Source organism: Leiobunum rupestre, chromosome 5, assembly GCF_980474605.1.
Source record: "Leiobunum rupestre chromosome 5, qqLeiRupe1.1.hap1, whole genome shotgun sequence".
NCBI lineage: Eukaryota > Metazoa > Arthropoda > Arachnida > Opiliones > Sclerosomatidae > Leiobunum > Leiobunum rupestre.
In genome coordinates this window covers 11,294,691-11,319,058 of record NC_143388.1, presented here as the reverse complement: position 1 = coordinate 11,319,058, position 24,368 = coordinate 11,294,691, and the positions used below count along the sequence as shown (strand labels likewise).

Genomic DNA, 24,368 nt, shown 5'->3' with positions numbered 1-24,368 from the left:
ATTTTATTTAATTTTAATTTATTTAATTTTATTTAATTTTATTTAATTTGAATTTATTAAATTTTATTTAATTTTAATTTATTTAATGTTATTTTATTTTATTTTATTTTAATTTAAAAAACCACCATAAGATAAATGATCGAAGCTTAATCACGTCATATACCGATAATTTTGATAAAATACTAATTTTTCCGTTAACGTCGAATAAGAAAATTTCGTTAATATATTAAATACTGGATATAAATTTCAATAAAAAATATTACTATACATAAATTAAAAAGTTAAATCAGTAATATATTTTGATAAAATTAAGAAATCTTGTAAATTACCAGGATATATTTATTATATTTTTTTAAGTGATTTCACCGCAAAACATATTTAGGTTTTATATTTTAACTGGGCAATTTCTTTGACAATCTCTAAATAATATATTTTTAAACAGTAATTAAATAATTTCGACCACTGGTAAATACCTTACAAATTGGAAACTGTAATGTAAGGGATTTTTAAATTTCAATAGCGCTTCGTTAGTACCAAAAGGTAAATTACATTTTTAAATCCACCACGATAAACTTATTTAATATTAAAATATATTAAATGAATTATTATATTTATGTTTAAAGGAATTATTTAAAGCAAATTCAGTTTCCACGGTATCACAGACCTTTAAATGGACTTTAAATATAATACAAATCAAAGGTATTGCAGAATACCGGGACCTACAAACAATTGGTTTCCATTTTTCTTTCCGACAGTTTTAATTAATTATTTAATTTAATTATATATTTATTCTAAATTTAATTAAAAATATCTTATTTTTATTTCAAATATTGTTTTAAATTTTGAAATATTCCTATATTTTTTTTAAACTTAAATTTTTAGCAATTTGTGTTTTCATAATTACCAGCAAAATTTTGTTTATTTTACACATAAATATTATAATTATAATTACTATTATTTCAAATAAATCAAAATTAAATAATTAATTAATTATGAAGTTATCTGATTCGTTGCGGTAAGAAAAATTGGTGTCGTATATCGTGGTTTTGGAAGACTAGGTGCTCGGATCATGTGCGTTTTAATGACGATGGTTGGCTGTGGGGTTTAAGAAGGAAAGTAAGGCCGGAATGAGAGAGGGTGGGACGTGAGAGGCTGGGATGCGAGAGGCTGGGATGAGAGCGTGAGAAAACGGGCACCTTTCGACGCTTTTCGTCTTCGGCCGAGCGCGCCAATGGGTTCGAGCTCGTTGCGCGAACTTTGGCGCCTCGGGCGTTTCTGATTCGCGCTGGCAGCCGTTTCCTTCTATCGACAGCAATAACATTATCCTCTATTTTCCATTTCTCTATATAGAAGGAAATGTTAATGCGCCCGGCCATATATACAGAAAGAGAATATTTATTTTAGAGCGTTCTTTATCAAGTTTTATCGAAACGTAAATTTACGTAGACATCGCCCTCTCGTGATTGATATTGAAGATACAGTGCGCGTAATTAATTTAATATCATTTGGTAAATTAATTAATATTTAAACAGGGGGTTACTTAAATTAATTCAGAAATTTTTTGTCATAAGATAAATAATTAAAATAAATATTTTATGATTAGCCGAAGAATATGATTTCATTTATCAAAAACGACCAGGAATCCATACTTCTACTTGGAATGCTTATCGCGACCGAGGTGCTAACCACTTCTTCAAATTTCGTACACCGATTACAGCGAGTACAGTCTTTGGTAGTGCTAATTCTGTAATCGATTACGTAATCACTTTAGTGCAGTCAAAGCTACAGGGTTGTACACCGATGACGGATAGTGATCATCCACTCGATTTTCGTCTCAATGTTTCTGACGGTTTTTTTGACGGCACTAACGTGAAAGGGGAGCGCGCGCAGAGGGGATTTTTTCTATCGTAGGCGGGGCCAAAGCCGTCAGAGTGATCTTACCATACACGATACGGCAGGATAAGCATTCCAAGTAGAGGTATGGATTCCTGAAACGACTGATAAATGAATTATGACAATGTAATAAAACCAAATTTAATAGAGAAAGTTAATTTGTAGATTTTAATACCTTAAAAAATTAAATCTATTATCCTTTATTATTTAGTTTCATATAAATGAGTATTTAATGTTTATGGTCCTGGTTGAAGCATAATTTTTTTAGCGTTTAGCTATCATATACACTTTATACAGGGTGTATTTATTTGATCGGCCCAGGCATTTTTCTCAAAAACACACATTTTAATCGAACCATAAGTGCAAAAAAAGCTTTCGGAATTTCAGTTGGCATAAATTAGACATTTTGTAGACCCTAAAAACTACTTTTTCTTGTTTAATAAAAAACAACAACATTTTGTCCCTAGAGAACGTGTGCGGGGTCCTACAGTAATTCCTTATAAAATTTCACTTGTTCTAACGCTTAATTTGTAAAAGTAAAACAATGATTTAGCTCAAAACATGTTCATTTTTCACAGACAATCATTACAATAAATTGAGGCGTAAAAACATTTGGGTAGTACCAGCTTGTTATTTTTCTTTACCTACTATTTCAGTGACAAAATGTACGATTTTGACCACACCAACTCCATTAAATGTTTTCGAGTATGCTCTACAACTTACTCATTGAAACTTTTCGTCTACCACCTAGCGTTCAAAAACTACAAATTCTAAAACGTGACATATTTCACGATTTTTCTGAAATTCACAAATAACAACGATCTCCACCGAGAGAGTACATTCCGAAAATTTCACATTTCTATAAAATATAGTTTTTGAGAAACATGCCTGGGCCGATCAAATGAAGACACCCTTCTTTTGGTAATCACAGTTATCAGAAAAAATTAAAAATTAACATAAAATATATAAATTTTACATTATATTTTTTTAATAAAAAGTACTTATGATTGTCCTATCGAAACCGTGATCAAATTGGATACTCACGTCCTTCCACGCTGTAGTGGATGATTGACGCGACGTGCGTTTGAAATAGTTGAAATATCAAGCGTGTCAGCGATTAATTTGGGGAATAGCAAATCTTTCCGGGGCAAGTCATGATATCGAAATCAATTCCGAGCGCGAGCATATTGCTCAGGAGGGAGATCTCGCTTTCAGAGTGATCAAAGCGACGGTGAATGGTAAAGTCTGCCTTGCCTTTAGAATTGAACTGTCGTCTATAATCCGCAAAGGCTTGTCTACGGAGAACGCGATGGGGGGGGGGGGGGGGGGTAGTAGGGGTGGTTCATCGTCGCCAATGGCAATAATCTCTCTCAATAGGCTTCAGCTCCAAACCCATTTAAGGCCCGAATATTCGGCAAAATATAATTAGAACTCTAAAAGGGGACCTTGATTTATGACCACAGAGGTCAAACGCGTTGAGATCGTGCCTCGCTTCTCCCCTTTGATTTGTGGCTGAACTCAGCCGGAGACGCTACCACCGTTGCTGCCAGAGAGAGATACCCGCCGGACCCTCGGCTCCTCTTTCTCTGCCTTTCCATTTGGCCTTTCCTATATGCAAATGAGTTCGGGATTTGGGCTCGCATTCCTGGCGAGTTTCGGGCCTTATATCATCTCCTATTAAGGCTTTTCCGCCGGCCTCACACGCGCCACCTGCAAACATTAATCTACAAATTTACAGAATATGAAAGTCCCGGGAAACGCTAGCTTTCTCTCTCGCGGAAAAGTTTTGCATTTGAAGTTTTCCGGGACCTCATATTAAGTTTTCCACCCTGTTCGATGCGCCAGTTATATTCCACACAAAGTAGCGAGCCTGGCTCCACTCCCAGCCCCAACCTCCCAATATCTTTCCTCGTAGTTTCTAGGTAACATTTGTTAGTTTTAAATGAGTTGAAGTTTAGGACGAAATGTGGAAATACTTTGCTTCGCTGATTAGTTGGACGGATATATTACGTATCCGAATGCGAGCAAATTTTTGACCTTATTTGCGTTCGCTTTGTATAAGCGATAGTATTTCTGAATTATACCAAGTTGGTTATTCCCAAACTTTACGCTTACTTACCATTAGTAAACTGAATAGTTATTGTCTATATAATTGGTTTATTCCAAAGGAAATTTTAATTTGGGTTTCTGAGATAATGTAACGTATAAATCCAATAATAAAACAGGATTAAGTTCATTTTATTTTTATTTGTCTTATAAATGTATAAGTTAATAATCAGCTAGGTCAGTACCCAAGTCATCTAGTGACTTTTAATCAGGGTTTAAAAAAACCAGGGTTTTTAAAAATAAAACCAGCCCTTTGGGCTTTTTTGGGTTTTATTGGGTTTTTTACCTAAAATGATACCCTAAATCGATGATTTACTTCATTTTTATTTTTATTTTCAATTTAACACTACTTATTTCTCGCCCTTATTCTTATCTTTCGTAGACGTAAAGTATCGCCTGCTCCATGTTCTGCTAAATATTGATTGAAAGTTGCAGAAGTTTAAAACTTACTGTTTAGTTAACACTGTTAACTTGCTACTGTTAGATTAGTGTTTACCAAAACACTGGTAATGTATTTTGTGTAAATACGTTTTATAAAAAAGCAATATTTTTGTAATATTATAGAATTTAAAGAATTAAAGTTTAATTCTTTAAATTCTTTAATATAGTTTAATATAGTTTAATTATTTAACTATACATTTAAACTTTTTTCGTCATTTTTGAAACTTTTTAAGGGGGTTTTTTTAAGCGGGTTTTTTAAATTCGAACCCTGCTTTTAATGCCTTTGAAATCTGCTGGCCCTTCATGCCACGCGAGCCTACAGTTCCCTACACTCAGGGGCGTAGGAACGTTCTAGAAGTTGGAGGGGCCAAAGAAAATCGAATAGGGGTCTGAAGAATGGTTTTGAATTTTTAATGGAGTGTAGCTTCTCCGAGTGCATATGTACTTTTTACTACTATGTGAATTGGTGGGAAAAAACTGAAATTTAAACACAGTTGTGGTTCTATAAGCTTTATATGCGTTTAAAATGAGCATTTGAGCCTTTTGAAGATTTCCACAGACCAAAAATCTGGAGGGGGCAATAACATTAGTTGCCCCTCCCAGCAAAATACTAGGGAGGGGCATTGCCTCCCCTGCCCCCCTGGTTCCTACGCCCCTGCCTACACTAACTATTACCGTTAACCCTAACAAGTTTTTATGGACAAGAAAAACCCTTCGAACAGTGGCGGAAAGAGCTTCCCAAGGTAAATTAATTATTTTAATTTCAGGCACAAAAGCGGATTCATCCAGAGGATCTCCAGTATCACCGCTTAGTCCAGTTACATTCGGACAACGGACGTCACCGATTTCGAGCAAAGATTCTCCGGCCCGTTCCAGTAGCGACCTTTCTAGTCCGACCTCCACGTCACTCTCCAATAACACCAGGTTGCCTCCCTCCAACGACTACCGACCTTTGACCCTTCACACGTCGTGGACGGCGGACTTAAGGAGGCCATTTTTTCTACCAGACCCGGCTACTGTCGCGGCCTACCCCTTCTTCAGGCCGAATCCGGTGAGCTATTTTCAGCGTTTGACTCCTAGTATCCCTTCCTTCCCCGAAAAACACGTTCACTCCGATCCTTTTAAATCTTCGTAAAAATATTGAAATGCAACAAAGCAACTCAGATTACATACGGGCTATTTTTAACGACGCAAACACCCCGGGAAAATGCAGCTAGGCTCTTCTACATTATTATCGCGTTTTAATTACTATTATTTAACCATAATGCGTTACAAGTAGTCCATAGGGAAAAGTGCTGATTTGCTAATAGAGGCTAGAAGCGCTTTTCTCGGTGAAGCGGTAATTTCTTTCAAACGAAATTTATGGGGGGAGCGAGCCATTAAAAACCCTAAGCTTGTATTTCCTAAAAACCCTCGCGATATATTTATCTTCCTTTGATAATAGCTTCCACCAAAAAACGCGACAAAAAATAGACGAAAACAATTATAACGGAATTACTTTTGGGAGGGACTCGTACCGTGGTCCATATCAATTTAGCTAAAAACCACTCTGAAAAATCACTTTCGATATATTGTTTTTTTTTTCTCTTATTTCTGTGTATTTTTTGTCTCTCGTCTAGAATTTGGGGTACGTGGATTCGCCTGATAAATTGTTCAGACCTTTCCCAACGACGTTAACCGGTTGTTTCGGCTTATCGCTTTACGGCTTGGGAGGTTCCGGATCCGCCGGAACCGGAAATAGCCCCTTTCCTGGTTTAAAAGTGCACGGTCCTCTGGGTTCACCCAATGGCGGAGGTGGACTTCTGGGTGGCTCTTCAGCCGAGGCCATGATTCGACCCGTCGGCGACGTCTACTCTTGCGTCAAATGCGACAAGATTTTCAGCACGCCGCACGGATTGGAGGTCCACGCGCGACGATCTCATAGTGGTAAATATCATATTCAACTTTCTCTATTTACTATATCTACGTTGGCTCTATCATTGCCACCTGTATTATGAAAAGGCCCCTGTTATTAGAGATGGCCATGAATCTATCCGATTCTTCGAAAAACGTTACTTCACCGGAGAGCATGGTGCCATCTATTTATGTCAAGGAACTAAAATTTAAAATAGCCAAATGATAACGTCGTCAGAGAGTCGTTGTAGAGTATTATAGTTAGACAACTCATACTCTATTTAGTGGGATTTAACCTAAATTATATATCCCATGTAAAAATATTGTTTATAATTGCTGTAATTTATGTTATTCACCAATTTGCAAACGATCCAATCAACGCGAGGGGAATTCAACGTACTCTTACTGCCCGTTCTTTTAGCATAATCTCGGTGTAATTCGCGTACTTAACGTAATCTTTCTGCACGTATTCTTCATGTAATCTCAGCGTAATCTTTCTGCACGTACTCTTAGACTTATCTCAACGTAATCTTACTTCTCGCACTCTTAGCCTAATTTTGGGGTAATCTTTCTGAGCGTAATCTTAGTCTAGTCTTGGGGTAATCTCTCTGCGCGTAATCTTAGCCTAGTTTTTTGGTAATCTTTCTTCCCGTACTCTTCGCGTACTCTCAGCGAAATCTCAGTGTAATCTTATTGCGCGTACTCTTAGCCTAATCTCGGCATTACCCTCGTACTTGACGTAATTTTACTGCACGTACTCTTCACTTAATATCAGCGTAATCTTACTGCGCGTACTCTTAGCCTAATCTCGAGGTAATCTGTCTGCGCGTAATCTTAGCCTAGTCTTGGGGTAATCTTTCTGTCCGTACTCTTTGCGTACTCTTCGCGTAATCTCAGCGAAATCTCAGCGTAATCTTACTGCTCGTACTCTTAGCCTTATCTTGGCGTTATCCGTGTACTTAACGTAATCTTCCTGCGCGTACTCTTCACGTATTCTTGGCATATTACGGGTCAGTGGTATACAGGCGCGTGCAGACTGAATAATTGAAATGAGCTGTACTAAATTTGAGAGTAAATTGTAGTGATTACTAAGTGATCCGTGCAAACTGTATCTGTCGTGAGTAGATGAAATGAGTGAGAGAAGGGTCTTCTTTGTATTTTTCCTCTCCAGGAAAGCGACCGTTTGCCTGCGAGTTATGTAACAAGACGTTCGGCCACGAAGTCAGTCTGAGCCAACATCGAGCGGTGCACAGCGCGGAACGCAGCTTCGAATGCAAGCAATGTGGAAAGTCTTTCAAAAGGTCCTCGACGTTGTCCACGCACCTCCTCATTCATTCCGACACTCGACCTTACCCCTGCCAGTACTGCGGGAAGCGCTTTCATCAAAAATCCGACATGAAGAAACACACCTACATACATACTGGTGAGTTCAGTTCAATTTGACAATTTTTCAAATGAAGGAAATCGACTTACAGCGTCTTGGCTTAAGTGCTGGTACAGTACTACATTTTCATAGAATAATTTTAACTTAATATCGTTGCAACGACTTCGGAATAAGTCTAGAAGATAATCTATAGAATTAGGCAAAAACTACTTAAGTCGTTATAGTCTATATTATCAGATGGATTATTTAGAATACAGTGTATTCAAAATCTAAATTATCCGATGGATTATTTAGAATATAGTGTATTTAAAATCTAAATTATCCGATTGACTATTTAGAAAACCAGGTATTTAAAATCTAAATTATCTGATAGACTATTTAAAATGAAAGGTATTTAAAATTTAAATTATCCGATGGACTATTTAGAATGAAAGGTATTTAAAATCTAAATTATCCGACGGTATATTTAGAATACGAGGTATATTTAAAATCTATATTACCCAACGGGTAATATGAAAAACAAGATATTTCCAATCTCAATTATCTGAAGATTTATTTAGAATACAAGGTATTTAAAATTTATATTACATTTAGAATACAATGTATTTCAAATCTAAATTTTCGGAAGATGTATTTAGAATATATTTAAAATACATATTAACTGATATATTATTTAGAATACAAGGTGTTTAAAATCTCAATTATCCAAAAGTGTATATAGAATATAAGGTATTTAAAATTTATATGATCAAATGGATTTTTTAGAGTACAAGATATTTAAACTCTATATGAACCAATGGATATTTTAGAAAACAAGGTATTTCAAATCTATATGATCAAATGGATTATTTAGGATGCAAGGTTTATACAATCTATATTACCCAACGGATTATTTAGAATGCAAGGTTTATAAAACCTATATTAACCGACGGATTATTTAGAATGCAATGTTTATAAAACCTATATTACAAAACGTTTTATTAAGAATGCAAGGTTTATAAAGCCTATATTACCCAACGTATTATTTAGAATGCAAGGTTCATTAAATCTATATTAGCCGACGTATTATTTAGAATGCAAGGTTCATTAAATCTATATTAGCCGACGTATTATTTAGAATGCAAGGTTCATTAAATCTATATTAGCCGACGTATTATTTAGAATGCAAGGTTTATAAAACCTATATGATCCAATGAATTATTTAGAATGCAAGGTTTATAAAACCTATATTACCCAACGTATTATTTAGAATGCAAGGTTTATAAAACCTATATTACCCGACGGATTATTTAGAATGCAACGTTTATAAAACCTATATTTCAAAACGTATTATTTAGAATGCAATGTTTATAAAACCTATATCCCAACGTATTATTTAGAATGCAAGGTTTTTAAAACCTATATTACCCGACGGATTATTTAGAATGCAATGTTTATAAAACCTATATTACAAAACGTTTTATTAAGAATGCAAGGTTTATAAAGCCTATATTACCCAACGTATTATTTAGAATGCAAGGTTCATTAAATCTATATTAGCCGACGTATTATTTAGAATGCAAGGTTCATTAAATCTATATTAGCCGACGTATTATTTAGAATGCAAGGTTCATTAAATCTATATTAGCCGACGTATTATTTAGAATGCAAGGTTTATAAAACCTATATGATCCAATGAATTATTTAGAATGCAAGGTTTATAAAACCTATATTACCCAACGTATTATTTAGAATGCAAGGTTTATAAAACCTATATTACCCGACGGATTATTTAGAATGCAACGTTTATAAAACCTATATTTCAAAACGTATTATTTAGAATGCAATGTTTATAAAACCTATATCCCAACGTATTATTTAGAATGCAAGGTTTTTAAAACCTATATTACCCGACGGATTATTTAGAATGCAACGTTTATAAAACCTATATTTCAAAACGTATTATTTAGAATGCAATGTTTATAAAACCTATATTACCCGATGGATTATTTAGAATGCAACGTTTATAAAACCTATACTACAAAACGTATTATTTAGAATGCCAGGTTTACAAAACCTATATAATCCGACGTATTATTTAGAACCTATATTATCCAAAGGATTATTTAGAATAGAAGGTACAAAAACTTGGAGTCAACCCGAAATTGTACCCGCTGGAATAGATCAAGTATGGACCCGCGGAAAGCGTTTGTTGACATAAGCGAGAGCTAGTTACAAAACCGCGAGCACCAAACTCGCGGCCGGAACATGTAAATCCTTTTATTAGTTTATCGTTCGCCTCTCCTCTTATCTCCCCTTTCCACTAAATCTCTCGGCAGGTCGCGGAGGTAGGCTATCCGAGAGAGAGCGGGCAACTCCTATCGAGATCCAAACTCCCCTTCAACCTCAACTACGGAAAATCGGGGTATATAAAGCCCTTTGTAACGTCTAAGTAAACAACCCCGAATGGGTCACCTCGTGTTACCAAAAACAAAGCTACCACGAAGAGAACGTCACCCAATCCCGCCCATCTCTCGCTCTTTCAACTAATAGGTAATCCCCGGGGTCCCGAACCCTCGGTCATCGGTGCCAGGCCCGTGGACCAAGCCAGATGGGCCCGAGGCTGCCACGTTCCGATCTGTCTCTAATAATCATGACTCCGTCCTCGATACTCCTGATTCTTCCCGAAGTGGCCGACGTTTTACCAGAGTCGGATATGCCTGATTAAGTCTGCTATCGGCGTCTCGCGTCACCGGACATTCCCACTCCGTCGACGCCCTATTGAGAAGTACGTCTACCCTTCCTTCGAGCCCGCTGTCCGCTAACCTCGAGGCCTCACTCTGGCAAAGGCTTAAGCGCGGGAGATTTACAGTAGGTGCAGGCCGGACGCCATCCTTTAGATTGTTTTTCTAATCCTGGCATCGGCGCTGAACAGATTGTTATTGTAGGACCCAACTAATTGAATTACGACTTTAAGCTTTTTTTCTCCTCTCTCTCTCTCTCTCTCTCTCTCTCTCTCTCTCTCTCACGGCATGGCGTCGGTAGATGGCGCTCTCCTATTCTAACTCTCGTAGAAGCATAAATGCCTCTTTTTCCATCCATCTCTGGTTTTTAATCCCCTCAGGTCAGATTAGACTACGCGCTAGCCGCTTTTTTCTCTTATCGGCTCTTCGCGTCTTTCCAACCTCTTGCTCTTCCCTAATCTCAACGCGTTCAACTTCGCTAGGCCCTTCTTTCATCCTTGGCTGATTTTTTTAACCATTTTTCCTCCGCGTACTCGGGAGGAATTGCAACAGCCTGGCCCGACTCGAAAATTATGTTTTTCTAATTTCCTTTTTGCGCTCGGCTGTTTGTGTCGAAGTAAAGTTTCTCTTCCCATTCTGCGAGCCGAAAATAGGATTTTGCTTTCAATTAGAATTTTCATTATTTAGAATGAGGTTTAATCTTGACAATGTTAAATTAAGATTGTCGTATCGTTTATTTATGGAACGACAAAAAGCCGCGGTTTTAATGCCCTCTGGTGAAATAATGATTAAGTCTTTTATTAATTCGCTTAAAGGATTTGATATTAAAAAAAACACTTTTCTATATTACTTTATAAATGTTATATCAAAGTAAAAGTTAAATTTTATTTGATAAGTCACCGATAGTTAATTAGTTTTCTGCATTTTCGTAAGGCAATACCCTTACAAAAATGATGGATCAAATTTGATTCCAAAAGTATATAAAAAAATTTGGCAGAAAATTACATTTGATTGTAATGTATGAAATGGAACTTTATTCCAATTTGATCTAAATTATTTGATCCAAACCGAATTGTATTCAAACTGGATTTGTTTTGATTCCAGTTGGATCCAAATTTGGATATTGGAATGATACATGGAAACCAATATTTTTCATTTAGTGAAAACAACAAGCTAAATAAGGTTACCTAACCCAACATAACCTAATAACCTTTTCAAACGAAGGCGGGAATAATGGTTTAAAATGTGTCAATTTCTTGCCCTTCGAGTAATAGGCGATTTGATAAATTATTGACTATTATAAGATACTAAAATGGTGATTAAAATTAAAATCATGGAAAAAGATTATTTGTTCCAAATGGGGAGGCTGCATCAGAAAATACACGTATAATTTTGTTTTAAGTTGCCATAGCTAAATACTAGATTTAATTGAATATTGGTGTGACTTATGTTGATTTGATCATTCAATGTATGTTCGAATGTGTGATGATAATATAATTGCGAGTTGTGATACTAAAAGTAAAACATTAATACATTGAAAGTTCTATAGTAAATACCATAAGTCTATAATATTGTTCCATAAGTTTGTCACTTTGGGGAATATTTTACTGAGAGCTACTAACGGAGTAACGCCATTAAGAAGAAAATCTACCCCTAGTGAGGCGCTGTCAAAGGCTACGTGTAACGCGTTAGCAAGCGAACGCAAAACGGTGAAAAAACCGTAATGCAGTCTGTCTTGTTAATAACTCTCAGTAAAACGTTTGCATGTGAAGAATAGGAAGTGTCACACTTATGTAACAATATTATACACTTATGTAAATAATCTACCTGAGTAAGTAAGACAACTCTTGATTTTGATTGAGATATACTTTGTCAAAATTTTGAGAATTATCCAGGTACATTAAAGGCCGACTACATATTTATTCGGTTTACTGTTTCTCACTGGCAGTCGGCTGCTTGCATAGCATACGTGTCGTGCAGCGAGCCAGCTTCCAGTGAAAGACAGAGTAAACCGAATAACTCGGCCTTTAAATCACCGCGCTTTGTTTAGAAATAAAGGTACCTAAATGACAAGTAACCTTGACCTTATAGAAAGTTAGAGAATATCCCATACAAGCCATTGTTTTTTTCTGACTGGTTTCGTCCATTAGGCTATTACCTAGGCGCGTCTAGGAACAAGGGTAATTAAATTTAATTGAGAAGACTACCACCCCGGAATTAAAATGTTGTAGAGCAAAGTCGCTAGTACTATAGAAATTAGTTTGAAATTGATGAAAAATATAGAACCGTACGCGTAGGGCTTTTAGTAACGGCTTTCGGATCTTCGCTTTGGTACTCAAACTCCCTTTAATCCCGTAAGATGCTTTACAAGCATACTCTAAAAATCTCTCTTGGTTCCGCAACGGCAGGTTTGCAAAAAATCCAAACTTTCCGTGCTTTTTCATAGTCATAAAAATTTCATTTGAGAGAAGGGATTCCTCGGACACTAACTCTCTTAATTCTATTAAGAGTTGGCCTCCCATACAAACTCCGTCGCGTATACGGCCATAGTCCTCCTATTAAAGAAGCCTTAACGCTGGAAAGTAGACTAGCTAGTGTTGCTAGACGCCTGTACTTTAGGTTTTACGGCGAAGCTCGCTACGAGCGTGGCTCCCTCTGTGTCTTGGCAGCGGCGGCGTCGCTCGGACCGTCAATGGTCGTAAGAAGGAGAAAGCGCGTCGCTCGCGCTCGAAGGCCGCGCTGGGATCGAAATGACCAAAGGGGAGTTATTGCGGCCACGCCAAACGGCATTCGAATCGCCTCATTTCACTCGACCGGCCGCCTCCAAACATCAAATCGCCCCGTCCGGCAAATGCTCCGCGAGACCCAAATTACGTAGTGTAGGGCCTTGTTTTTTCACCTAGCGAATTCTACAAGCGTTACTATTTCAACTCTAAGTTAAGATACGATAAAAATAGACTAAAATTTCCTTTTTACTAATCAGAGTTTATGATATGGTTTTTTTCTACTGTCATTAGACTGCTAGACGATTTCTCTGTGTTGTAAATAGTATTCGAATTATGTAATAGCGTGTTTCTTTGAGTGTAATATTGCGACCATGTACAATTCAAATATAACACTTAACACTGGATAGATTTGGGGAAAATACATGTACCACCACTTTGATAAAATGAATTTATTCAGAGAAAGATATCGTTCCCACGTGCCACCCTAGTGCTTGGGTTTTCGGAATTTGTTATAAATACGCACGCAAATGAAATACCCTATTTATTTTTAATTAAATGAAAATGTAACATTTCAAAAATATTTATATTACCTGTATTTTATTTCGATTATTGGTTCCACCTTAAATGGCTTTAAACTCTGGAAGTTGGCTTGACTAAAAGTCTACTAGTACGACAATGAAGTAAGCTACCAAGCGGAAATAGGTCGAAATGTGTAAAAACGGAAACTAATCAAATCATTTCGTCATGTAAATTATTTGCATGAAAGCGCCATCTGTTGTGATTACCTTCAAGCTAAAATATTATTTAAAAATCTACCCGTTACCATGGGGCTACCTAACTTAACGTGATAAAATGAATGTTAGCCAAAATTAAGATCGGTGACCTTTAAGCCAACGTCAAAAAAACAAGTTTCCTCCACTCCAGTACATACAAGCCTTTCGAAGTTGAATATAACAACTATAACGAACTCCTCATAAATGTTTCAAAGAACAAAATAATTCCTATAAAATATTAAATTGTTAGACTTCTCAAATACGAACGATAAAGGACCTTAAGAAATATTCAACAAACAAAAATCATTTTCAGTCAATCAAATTAGTTGAACTCTACCAGCCATAAAACAATTCACCGCAGACACTTTTCATCTGACCACGGAAAGCAACCGACTGAAATTTATCTCAACGAGGCAACAAAAACTAATATCGGGGACTACGTACACTCTCGCTTGTCAGTTTTCCCTTGTTAAAATACGTAAGTCGACGACCGTTCTTCCGATAAAAGACAATCTATCATGTAGGAATTTTTATTTACGACTCTCAAAGGTCAGACCAATTAGATCAGATCACGTACATATCCCCCAGAAGGGTCAATTTATAAAACAAAGTGATGAAACGGGAGTACCCGAAAGTACGATCCATTCTCTGGCTTCCATCCCCCGTTCTTCGGCTTCCCTTCTAAACCCCCTAGTACTACCATAGACATTTCGATACTTTCAAAAAGGTTCAAAAAGTTTTATTACGCAACGGGAAACGAGAAGACGGGCTAAAAATCTAAAAGACTGATGTTTATATATATAATCCAAGCTCATCTTGAAAAGGGGGTTGAATGAAAGAAGGGGTCACCTACCCCTCAACGAGTTACCTTACAGTCGGGGATTAAGTTAGCGATATACACTTTACCTCATCGTCGCCCTTGATAAGAAACGTCGGCGAAGAAACGTTCGCGTCGAAAGAAAGAAGTGTTATCCCAAGAAAGAGGCGAGCCAGAGTATTAAAGTCAAAAAGCGCGAACCCCAGCGAAAGACGATTCTAGCAGTTGAACGCCATTCGTTGAGCTTTAATAGCACCTTCGGGAAATTTGGGGAACTGCCCGAGCTCCAAAAGGCCCCCGAATTATGCAAAATGAAACGATATTTTCGCCCCTTTCGCGTTCCGATCCCCGGTCGCCTACTCATCCTACTCCTCCGGAACCCATCTTCTCCCGCAAGTTCCGCGGAAAGCGTTGGAGTATTTCATCTCTTCCCCCCTTCAAATTATTATTCTTTACTAGACGAACGTGTTAGCTAAAAATGAGGCCTTTGCCTTTTACTTTTATAAGGCTAAAATCTGCTGAAGATTTTTGCAGAGTCATTCTTCAAAAATGGCGAGCGTGGGCTCCGAGTAAGTTGTCAGCGCGTATTCCCTTGTGGTTTTTTGCTTCGCTTCTTTAGCGTTTCCCATCCCCCCTCTGTATTTTAAGGGGCGCAACCTAGCCCCCCCCCCTCGCTTTTGGCCCCCGCATTCTCATCTTACGAGGGGCCCACCCCCATAGGAAATCACAACTTCATTAGCATACCCTGTTAAAGTTGAATTCGTAGATTTTGTAGCCATACTTTGAGAGGTCTCCGGTCGACCTTTTTCCCCGCTTTGGGCCGAGGCCAATCTCCGACTTTTGCATCCTTTTTAGGGAAAGTCGATTATACTTTAGAAGCCAGAAAGATTTTCGTATAAATAGTATTTTTTGCTTTTTCTACGGAGCATTTTCTTTTTCAAGCTTTTTGCGTTCCACGCTTTTATCGCTTCTACGCTCAATTCCAACCTAAATTTTCCTACAACCTGAAAACCTTACCAATATTCTGTTGTTACTTATAGAATGCTTGGAATAAGTGTTAAATAATAGAGATACGATTAATGTTTTTGAGCTTATTTCAAATACGCCTGATAATTAATTATCTCATTAATTGAAAAAGTTTCATAACTTTAGCTTAAAACGTTTAAAAAACTTAATTTTACAACGAAATTAATGAAATTTTGTTTTTGCATCTTCCGTAAATGGAGCTGGTTTTATCAGATATTAAGTACTTAGATTTATTTGATAGTTATTTTTTAAATTATTTGAGGCTTTGAAAAAATGTATTAGAATTAACAGATAGTATGTGGCCAAAACTATAGCTTCTGCTTTCATAATTTCCTAATGATTATTTTTCTATCCTTTCACGCTGTCTGCTTATAGCAGTTCTTGACAGCAATTTAGTTTGGCAAGTTTAATTTTTGAGTAAAGCCGAGTACACGACGACGAAATACGCTGTTTGGACTAAAGTACAGCTAGACTTCGTTTTAAGTCTTAGTTTTTCATCTTTGTAATTGCAACGATACTATAACTCCAATGAATTACTATAATATTGTCCAAGAACGCGTGTAAATAAGGGTCCGTGGTCATTGTGGTCAAATTTCCCCCTTTTACGACAACAAATAACGTTTAAAGTGTACTATATTCTACGTGCGCATTAATTTGAAACATCAAACGCGTCTAAAAGGACCTTTAGGAATATTTTATTATAAGCAATTTTGGGGCCCTCGGTGATCACCGACCAGTTGACCAGTCCGGGTCTGAAAAAGAGCTTAGTTTTCGAGCATCTAGGAGCTACAAACACAAGGAGAACGCAGCTCACCTTTAAACACGCTAACGAAGGGTTGTGTACGAATTTCATTGGACGAGCGTCACGAGCCTTTACGCTGAACGTTTTACGGGCAGGGGGAAGACAATTTCCGAATTTTCCCCTTCCGACGGCAGCAGGCGCTAAAGCGTCTAGCCAATGAAAAATGTACGCAAGAAAATCCACGACTTTTGACGGGTTGCGTTCTCCTTGTGTGGGGTGTTGTGTTTGTTGCTCCTAGGTGCCACTCTAAAAATAAACTCAAAATAGTCACACTCCCTAAATATAAATCCATAGTACCGAATCCTAAAGCGTACGGCTTACAAGAACAGCGGACGAAAAAGGTTGAGGCTAATAACGAGATAGGTATTGTCGCTCGAATCTCAAAGAATTCGCTTTCCATTTTCTGTCCCTATATCCGGGCGTGTTCAATGGGATTTCTCCGGGCGCGAGACAAATCGACGCTGCAGATTAAATTCGGGAATTGAAGGGGTATTGCAGCGAAGAAAGGGGAAGGGGTATACGTTGGGCCAACTGCAAAATCACTCTTCCTGGCAAGCTGGCTGGCAATAAGAGAGAACGGGATTTTTCGGCGACATAATTCCTTTGGCGGAAGCAATTTCCAGCGGATCCAATGATGGCGGGAATCTTAAGAAACGGCAGGAATCTCGGCCTATGGCAAAACCCTCGCCAGCGAATTTTAGCCCCGCACTGCGCCTCTGGAATCCCAAATATTTCTTCATTTTTACTTTCCCTCATTTCTGATTTTATAGGGTTTACCCTGATAGCCCTTGTTGGACGTCTATAGGCAGATTTTGCGAGCATCTTAACAGTCAAATATTAACGCCACGCTCAAGCAGTATAGAAAGGTCGTTTAAAAAACTTTAATTCTTGTAGATTTAAATAATTTAGAATATAATTGGAATAATTGTATCTCATGTTGTTTCGGGTAGTTGTATATCCGTAATTTTAATAATAAAATAATAATCAGCTACAACTTTAGGCCCAAGTCATCTAGCCATTTTATCTTGGGTAGTTTGGTATAATTTTATATTCTGTAGTTAGGGAAAATCGTATATTCTGTAGTTAGGGATAATCGTATATACTGTAGTTAGGGATAATTGTATATTCTGTAGTAAGGGATAATTGTATATTCTGTAGTAAGGGATAATCGTATATTCTGTAGTTTGAGATAATCGTATATTCTGTAGTTTGGGATAATCGTATATTCTGTAGTTTGGGATAATCGTATATTCTGTAGTTTGGGATAATCGTATATTTTGTAGTTAGGGATAATCGTATATTCTGTAGTTTGGGATAATCGTATATTCTGTAGTTTCAGATAATTGTGTATCCCCTAGTTTCAGATAATTGTGTATCCCCTAGTTTATGATAATTTTATCTTCTGCAGTTTGGGATAATTTTATCTTCTGTAGTAAGGGGTAATCGTATATTCTGTAGAAGTGAAGAGAATCACATTGTGAAAAAACTAAAATAAAAGAGACTTAAAACGGTTTTAAAATTCACAATTTATTTTAATTAAATTCTGTAGTTTTAGATAATTGTGTATCCTTAGTTTATGATAATTTTATATTCTGTAGTTTGGAATAATTTTATATTCTGCAGTTTGGGATAATTTTATCTTCTGTAGTAAGGGGTAATCGTATATTCTGTAGAAATGAAGAGTTTGAGATAATATTAACATTTTATTTCTATTAATTTTACCTCATGTAGCTTAAGATAATTGCGAGGGGCTAAGCAATTCCCAAAAATGTCCCATGACGAAACCTTGTAATAGCCATTTTTAAAGTCGTTATAATTACGTTTTTTATTTTGATTTGAATTACATTTAGTGTACAATTCGCCTAGATACTTGAATTTATTACCAACTCTAAATTCCCAAAATTGGTATTTACGAGGTTTTTCCACGGGACAGCTAGGTTGAAATGTCCGACAGAAAATCAAAACTTTGTTTTTTACAGTCTCAGCTCTTTCGTTGTAGGCCAATCTTGGACTCCTTACAAATAGGCTTTTTTTTATCTCGGAAATATAAAGAAGAGCCAAACGTATATCCGCGTAACGTACCGGTATAAGGTACGGAGAAACTGGGACCCCCCTATTTTACGAGTTCGAAACTGGGAGTTCTCGCGATGTGGGGGCGAAAGTGCAGTCGTTGCGTCTCCCCGAAAAGTTCCAGAGATTGGCAAATCGTCCTCCTAAACGTCTCGGGGGAACTTTAATGAAATTTAGAAAGCCCAATTTCGATTCGCGTTAGCCCCGACTATGTCGTAGTTGGTTCCCCTTCCTCCCCCCCAAAAGGGGTCTGATTTATTTACGATTGCAAAAAATTGGAATTGCTGGCTACGTACGTATATTGTAGAGAAGCTACGGGGTTTTTTTTGGTCGTTGGGGGGCGCTGCAATCCCTGGGACGAGCCTTTGTTTTATTGGAACATCAAGAGTTAGGACCCTTGGAAGATTTAGGAGCTTCCATTCTCGGCTTCTGTCGACTCGAGTGGCCAGAGGACGCGTTAGTTCGGACGAAGCTCGTCGACGATTGTACCCTCGTTTTGGCCTTCGATAAATTGTCCGGTCAGTCTCGAGTTGTAGTGCTCGAGTATTGGAATCGAGGGATTTTTATATTGAATTCCTTTCTCTCTGTCCAAGATTTCTAAAAATCATTCCTAGGGCTCCGGATTTTTTCGTGTTGAAATTTATTTGTTTGGGCCCTTCTCTTCGTTCAGTTGTCGGGTTTGATTCGATTTGTTATTGTAGACGACATCGCGACTCCTTTATTTTGTCACTCGGGCCGATTACACTTTGACTTCGTCGTAAAATAACATTGGCTTTAGTGATTTCGAGTTAGAATTACTTTCGCCTTATGTCACGTAAAATCGATTTAATTGTTTACTTTTCATAATTTACCTTGGGGGGGTATGATAATTTTCTGGGCGGTAAAATTGAATATTTTTAGTACGATTCGGAAAAATTTAAACGTTTTAGTACGTTTACGATTTCTTCATTACAAAAACTAATTTTTTTAAAATAATTTTTGTAATTTTTTCAGTAAAGCAAATATTTTTTTAAATAATTTTAAAAAAAATTTCAATTTAAAAATTATTTTTTAAAAATAAGTTTTATGATATTTTCGGTGTTGGTCCATTTGATCGAAAAATATGTGATCGACAGTCGATCATTATACGTTGCAATTGATCGAAATTCCATTTGATCGAATCCCATTTGTCATTTGTTTCATAAGATCGAACCTTCAAATGATCGAATATTATTTGATCGAATTCCAAAGTATTTATAGTACCAGTTGGTATGTTTTTATTTTACCGAATGTCAATATGAAGTGCAGAAGGAATAATGATGGAATAATTCATTGCTTAAGTGCAGAAGGAATAATGATGGAATAATCCATTGCTTTAACTGTATTAAGCCACAAAGATGAAGAGATTTTTACTTTATACACTATATGATGGAATTTTTTATGACATCGACGATAACGGCCCGTTGTTTTTGATATATATAAATAGGGTCAGGTTAGGTTAGGTTAGGTTGATGTACGCGCGCTGTAGGCGCGTATGCACCGTTGTATACGAGTGGTCTGACCACGTTCACGGCCCTTCTATTGCTAAAAATTAGGTACAGAGTTCGTTTTTTTAATAGGTCTTTCTATTAATTATGTCTGAGATAATATTTTGTTTTCTACGTCACTGCGCTCAGGTTTTTTTCTGTATTTTTTTTGAATTTTTGTGGTTAAATTGTAAACAAATTAATTAATTTATTAAATTTGAATATGCATATTTCTGTTGTTTGTTTTAGTTTCTTATTATGGAGAAGTACTATGGTTATTTTTCTTTAGTACAGTTTAAAGAAATAATTATTATTCATAGAGTATACTGTATCTCATTCTGACTAGATGTTGCCTTTTCGATTTACTCCCAAAAACTAGTAGTTTTACCCTACAGTAGCTTTCGACCAAATTTCGTTCGATCAAATGGAAATTCGATCAAATGGAAATTCGATCAAATGGGACCCGTTCGATCATTTGGGAATCGATCAAATAGACTCAAACCATATTTTCAATACAAAAAAGTATATTTTTTTAATAAGTAGGCTAATTTTGATTTTTAATATTATTTGAAAATTTGTACTTTAATATTCAATATTTGGTCACTTTAAAAAGTAATTTAAGCCTGTCGCGCCTACTTCTATAATATTTGCTGCCACATTGTTTTATTTTCGATATTTCGTGCGCTTTTTAGAAACCAATATCTAGATGGCGCTACCTAAAATATGAACAGTATGTTTTCACCACAAAAATGCATTGAATACTTGGAGGAAAGGACTTAATTGAATTGAGGTGGTACACATCATTAATCATTTCCGTTTGAAAAAAATCCATTTTATTTTAGTTTAAATATATGCAAAATGTACGATCATTATTAGACGTAAGCCTTTTTCAGCTAAAAAGTTGCTTTTTGAGTTTAGTTATTTAATTTTTCGGTATTTAAAGATGGGGTATACCAACGCTATCTTCTTTATTTAAATTTGTTTTAATTTAAATGGATACTAGATTAAGATAAGACTTAATGAAATTCTACTGATTGTATAATAAAAAGTTTTTAATTACTAAAATAAGACGACTAGTTTCGCCGACCCGATACTAGATTATTTAATATTTGTGTGTACTGTTTTGGTGGTATTACATGATTTTCTGTTTGAATACTCACGCGTAACATAACAAGAATGGGTGATTATCGTCATAGTCCATTAGCTGTTATAAATCCATTTTCTCATTGTCGCTCACTATGTGAACGATAAAAGCACGGTGTATACCTTGTGGGGTTTGCATTGTCAACCTTTTGATCATAGATGGCGTGGTTATTTCGGCACAATAAAACCCGGTAATAGGGCAGACGAGTCTATGGCCGGGCTTTGGCAACTGGCAAACAAAAGTCCGCTCGCGTCGCTGGTTGCGTATCCGTCTACCGGCGATTGTCAATGGAGGCCGAGAATGCGGCGCGAGTGATTACCCACGCTCGATACTCGCAAATAAAACACTGGCACTTAATTACATTGGCCCTTTAGCCTATAAAATCCGACAGGGAGCATTGTGGTCTTTGACTCACGCCACCGTCATGGTCTTTAACATAAAGATACCTCGCGTATCGATTTTCTACGTCGGTTTTGTGGTCCTAGGACTAAAGACCCAGGATCTATCCTGGTTGGGGTTTTGTATGCTTAGGGCATTACGCGGAAAACTCTTGTAAACACACCAGACCCAGTAAGATACACAGTTTTGTAATGTAATTATTCGTTTTGCTTTAATAATTGGTGCATTGTTTTGATTTGTCTCGGGCCTATTGTTGAAGCCAGAGTGTACGTCCCCTCTTTGTTGTAGTTTCGAGTGTTTAGGCCAACGCCAATGTTGCGGGACTTCGTCCTCTTGTTTGCGACAAAGTGGATGCTTAATATTATGAAACAACACAGCGCCACTTGTCTTGTTTTTGCTTAAACTCGTAACTCCCGCCATTACTTTACCTTCATGGTCATTTAATTAAATCCACACTGTTGTGGTTGATGTTTGTTGAAATATTAATCGTGTTGATTAATCCAAGAAATTTACTGTCAATGTATATTTAAGAGTTATTAAAATTTGCAATATGTAGTGAGGGGTCGGATATTCGTAAAACTCAGGTACAGAAAATAATTTCCAATTTTTTTAAATTACTTTGAAATTCTATCTTAAAATTTCGAAATCAACATTAAAAAACCAAAATAATAATGAAAATCATGCTTTAAAATCTCAAAATCAGTTTCACACTTCTAAAATCATCTTCAGATTCAAAATTCAGTACATAAAATTGACTCTTTGGTTATAAAGATTATAATATTTGACTAATTATTATTATTCAAAATTCTTATGTCAATTATATTTTAAAATCTAGTAATAAAAATAAACTAGAATAAATATGGCGATCTCGACCTTGAGAATGGTCATCTCGACCTTCAAAAATAAGTTCTTTAGGATCGCAAACTTTGTCACCCTGGCTAATGCCAACTAGTTAAGGGTAAAATTATAATAGTAAACCATATATGTATATGTTCTAACAAATCATGTTTTATTTGTTGGCAGGTGAGAAACCGCACAAGTGTACAGTATGTGGGAAGGCGTTTTCTCAGTCTTCGAACCTGATCACGCATTCGCGGAAACATACGGGTTTCAAACCGTTTTCTTGCGAAGTTTGCGGCCGCGCTTTCCAACGCAAAGTGGACTTAAGACGACACAAAGAAACTCAACACGCCGAAATTAGGCCATCCAGCGGGCCGGTGTGTAACAACTCCGTGAACATTAACCCCGCGTGTTAAAAACTACAATAGGCCAACACCGAAACTATCATCCATCTACCTTAAGAGTACCAGACTGCAGCTATAACCACTAAATATTCTTGGAGTTTCGCTTACGATCCGTGTTCCGCTGCGAACGTGTTAAACGTATTCTTTTATGATCTTAACTTTTCATGATAACTCTCCTCGGGGAAGAGCTATTAAGTCATCAATCTAACCGACGCTACAGCTCGGTGTAAACAAACACATGATCTCAGCTTGTACTTGTTTAAAGCTAGTAGCAAATCCATGGCAAATTGATTCTTCTTAACGAGGTGTCAAAGATAACCGAACTCTAATCAATATTTCAATTTTCCAAGTTCGCGTTTCGTGATATTTAGGACATCACGACTGACCAAAGTAGTTCCGAACGAGGTGGTTACGGTCAACTAGATGTTACCAATTTGTAAAATGTACTATAGTTAAAGAAAGAGAGTATAATCCAGTCAACGTACAAGAATTTTATTCGCGAAACTCAAACCCAATTTAACAATGTCTAGCTTTGCCTCGACGCTTTTGCGCGTAATCCCAACAAAGTGATTGGATTTGTATCAAACTCCGTTGAGCATTGTTGATCTTCGATTGGAGCTCTTCGGCTCGTTTGACTGGCTCCTCCTCTTCTCAAAGTTTATTCCCGAGTGATTAGTTTTGGAAACGCGTTGGAGAAGAGAAGGGCCGCGTTCGCGCTTATTTACCTTATCCATCTGGACAACATTTAATATAAATATTAACGATCCTTTCGCGGGGGTCCATTAACCTTCTCCATTTATGTAAATATATCTTCAAACCAAAAGTATTAATAATATTTATAAATCTATAAGAATGCAACAGTTAATATTTGATAGCACTATTCGGTGTATAACTACAACAAAGACCGATTTTGGTCCGTATATTTGTTCTTTGTTCGTTTTCGATGAAGTTAGTACTTGTCCGAAAGTAATTTCTGCAAAAAGGTATTACCATTTTTTACTCGTTTAACTTTCACATAAAAGTTTAAATAGTTCGATAGGAAAAACCAATCTTAAATAAAAAAAAAATAATTTTGAATTTATGGTCATCCTAAATTTTAAATAATTAAATTTATAGTATATATTAATTGTTTTTTTTCTTTTTAAACCAACTGCTTATTTCAATCATTACAACAATTCTAGAATGGATAAATGCTTTTCTCACTTATTTGGAAAAATCAGGTTAAATTTTCAAATTAAGGCTTATCCCAACCAGATTTAATTCGTGAAATACAAAAATTTCTACAAAATGAATTATCTGTGGTACCAATTACTTTCCGACCGGATTTTTAACTCTATATTCATATATAATATAACGCTTACAAAATAGTAATAGTGAAATCGTACCGCTGTACCTTTTAAATTATTGAGAATGCTATGTACG

General features: G+C 36.4%; 1 protein-coding gene across 1 annotated transcript in view; it reads left to right on the top strand.

Moving 5' to 3' along the window:
* Nucleotides 1-23,926, top strand: part of LOC149943535 (uncharacterized) — a 40,337-nt gene extending 16,411 nt beyond the window's left edge. Inside the window, exons 4-7 of the mRNA XM_090175348.1 lie at nucleotides 5,208-5,491; nucleotides 6,060-6,366; nucleotides 7,505-7,756; nucleotides 22,726-23,926. Of these exons, the coding sequence (XP_090031474.1) occupies nucleotides 5,208-5,491; nucleotides 6,060-6,366; nucleotides 7,505-7,756; nucleotides 22,726-22,958 (1,076 nt within the window). The 3' untranslated portion in view covers nucleotides 22,959-23,926. The remainder of the gene's footprint in view (nucleotides 1-5,207; nucleotides 5,492-6,059; nucleotides 6,367-7,504; nucleotides 7,757-22,725) is intronic.
* The last annotated feature ends 442 nt before the right edge of the window (nucleotides 23,927-24,368 follow it).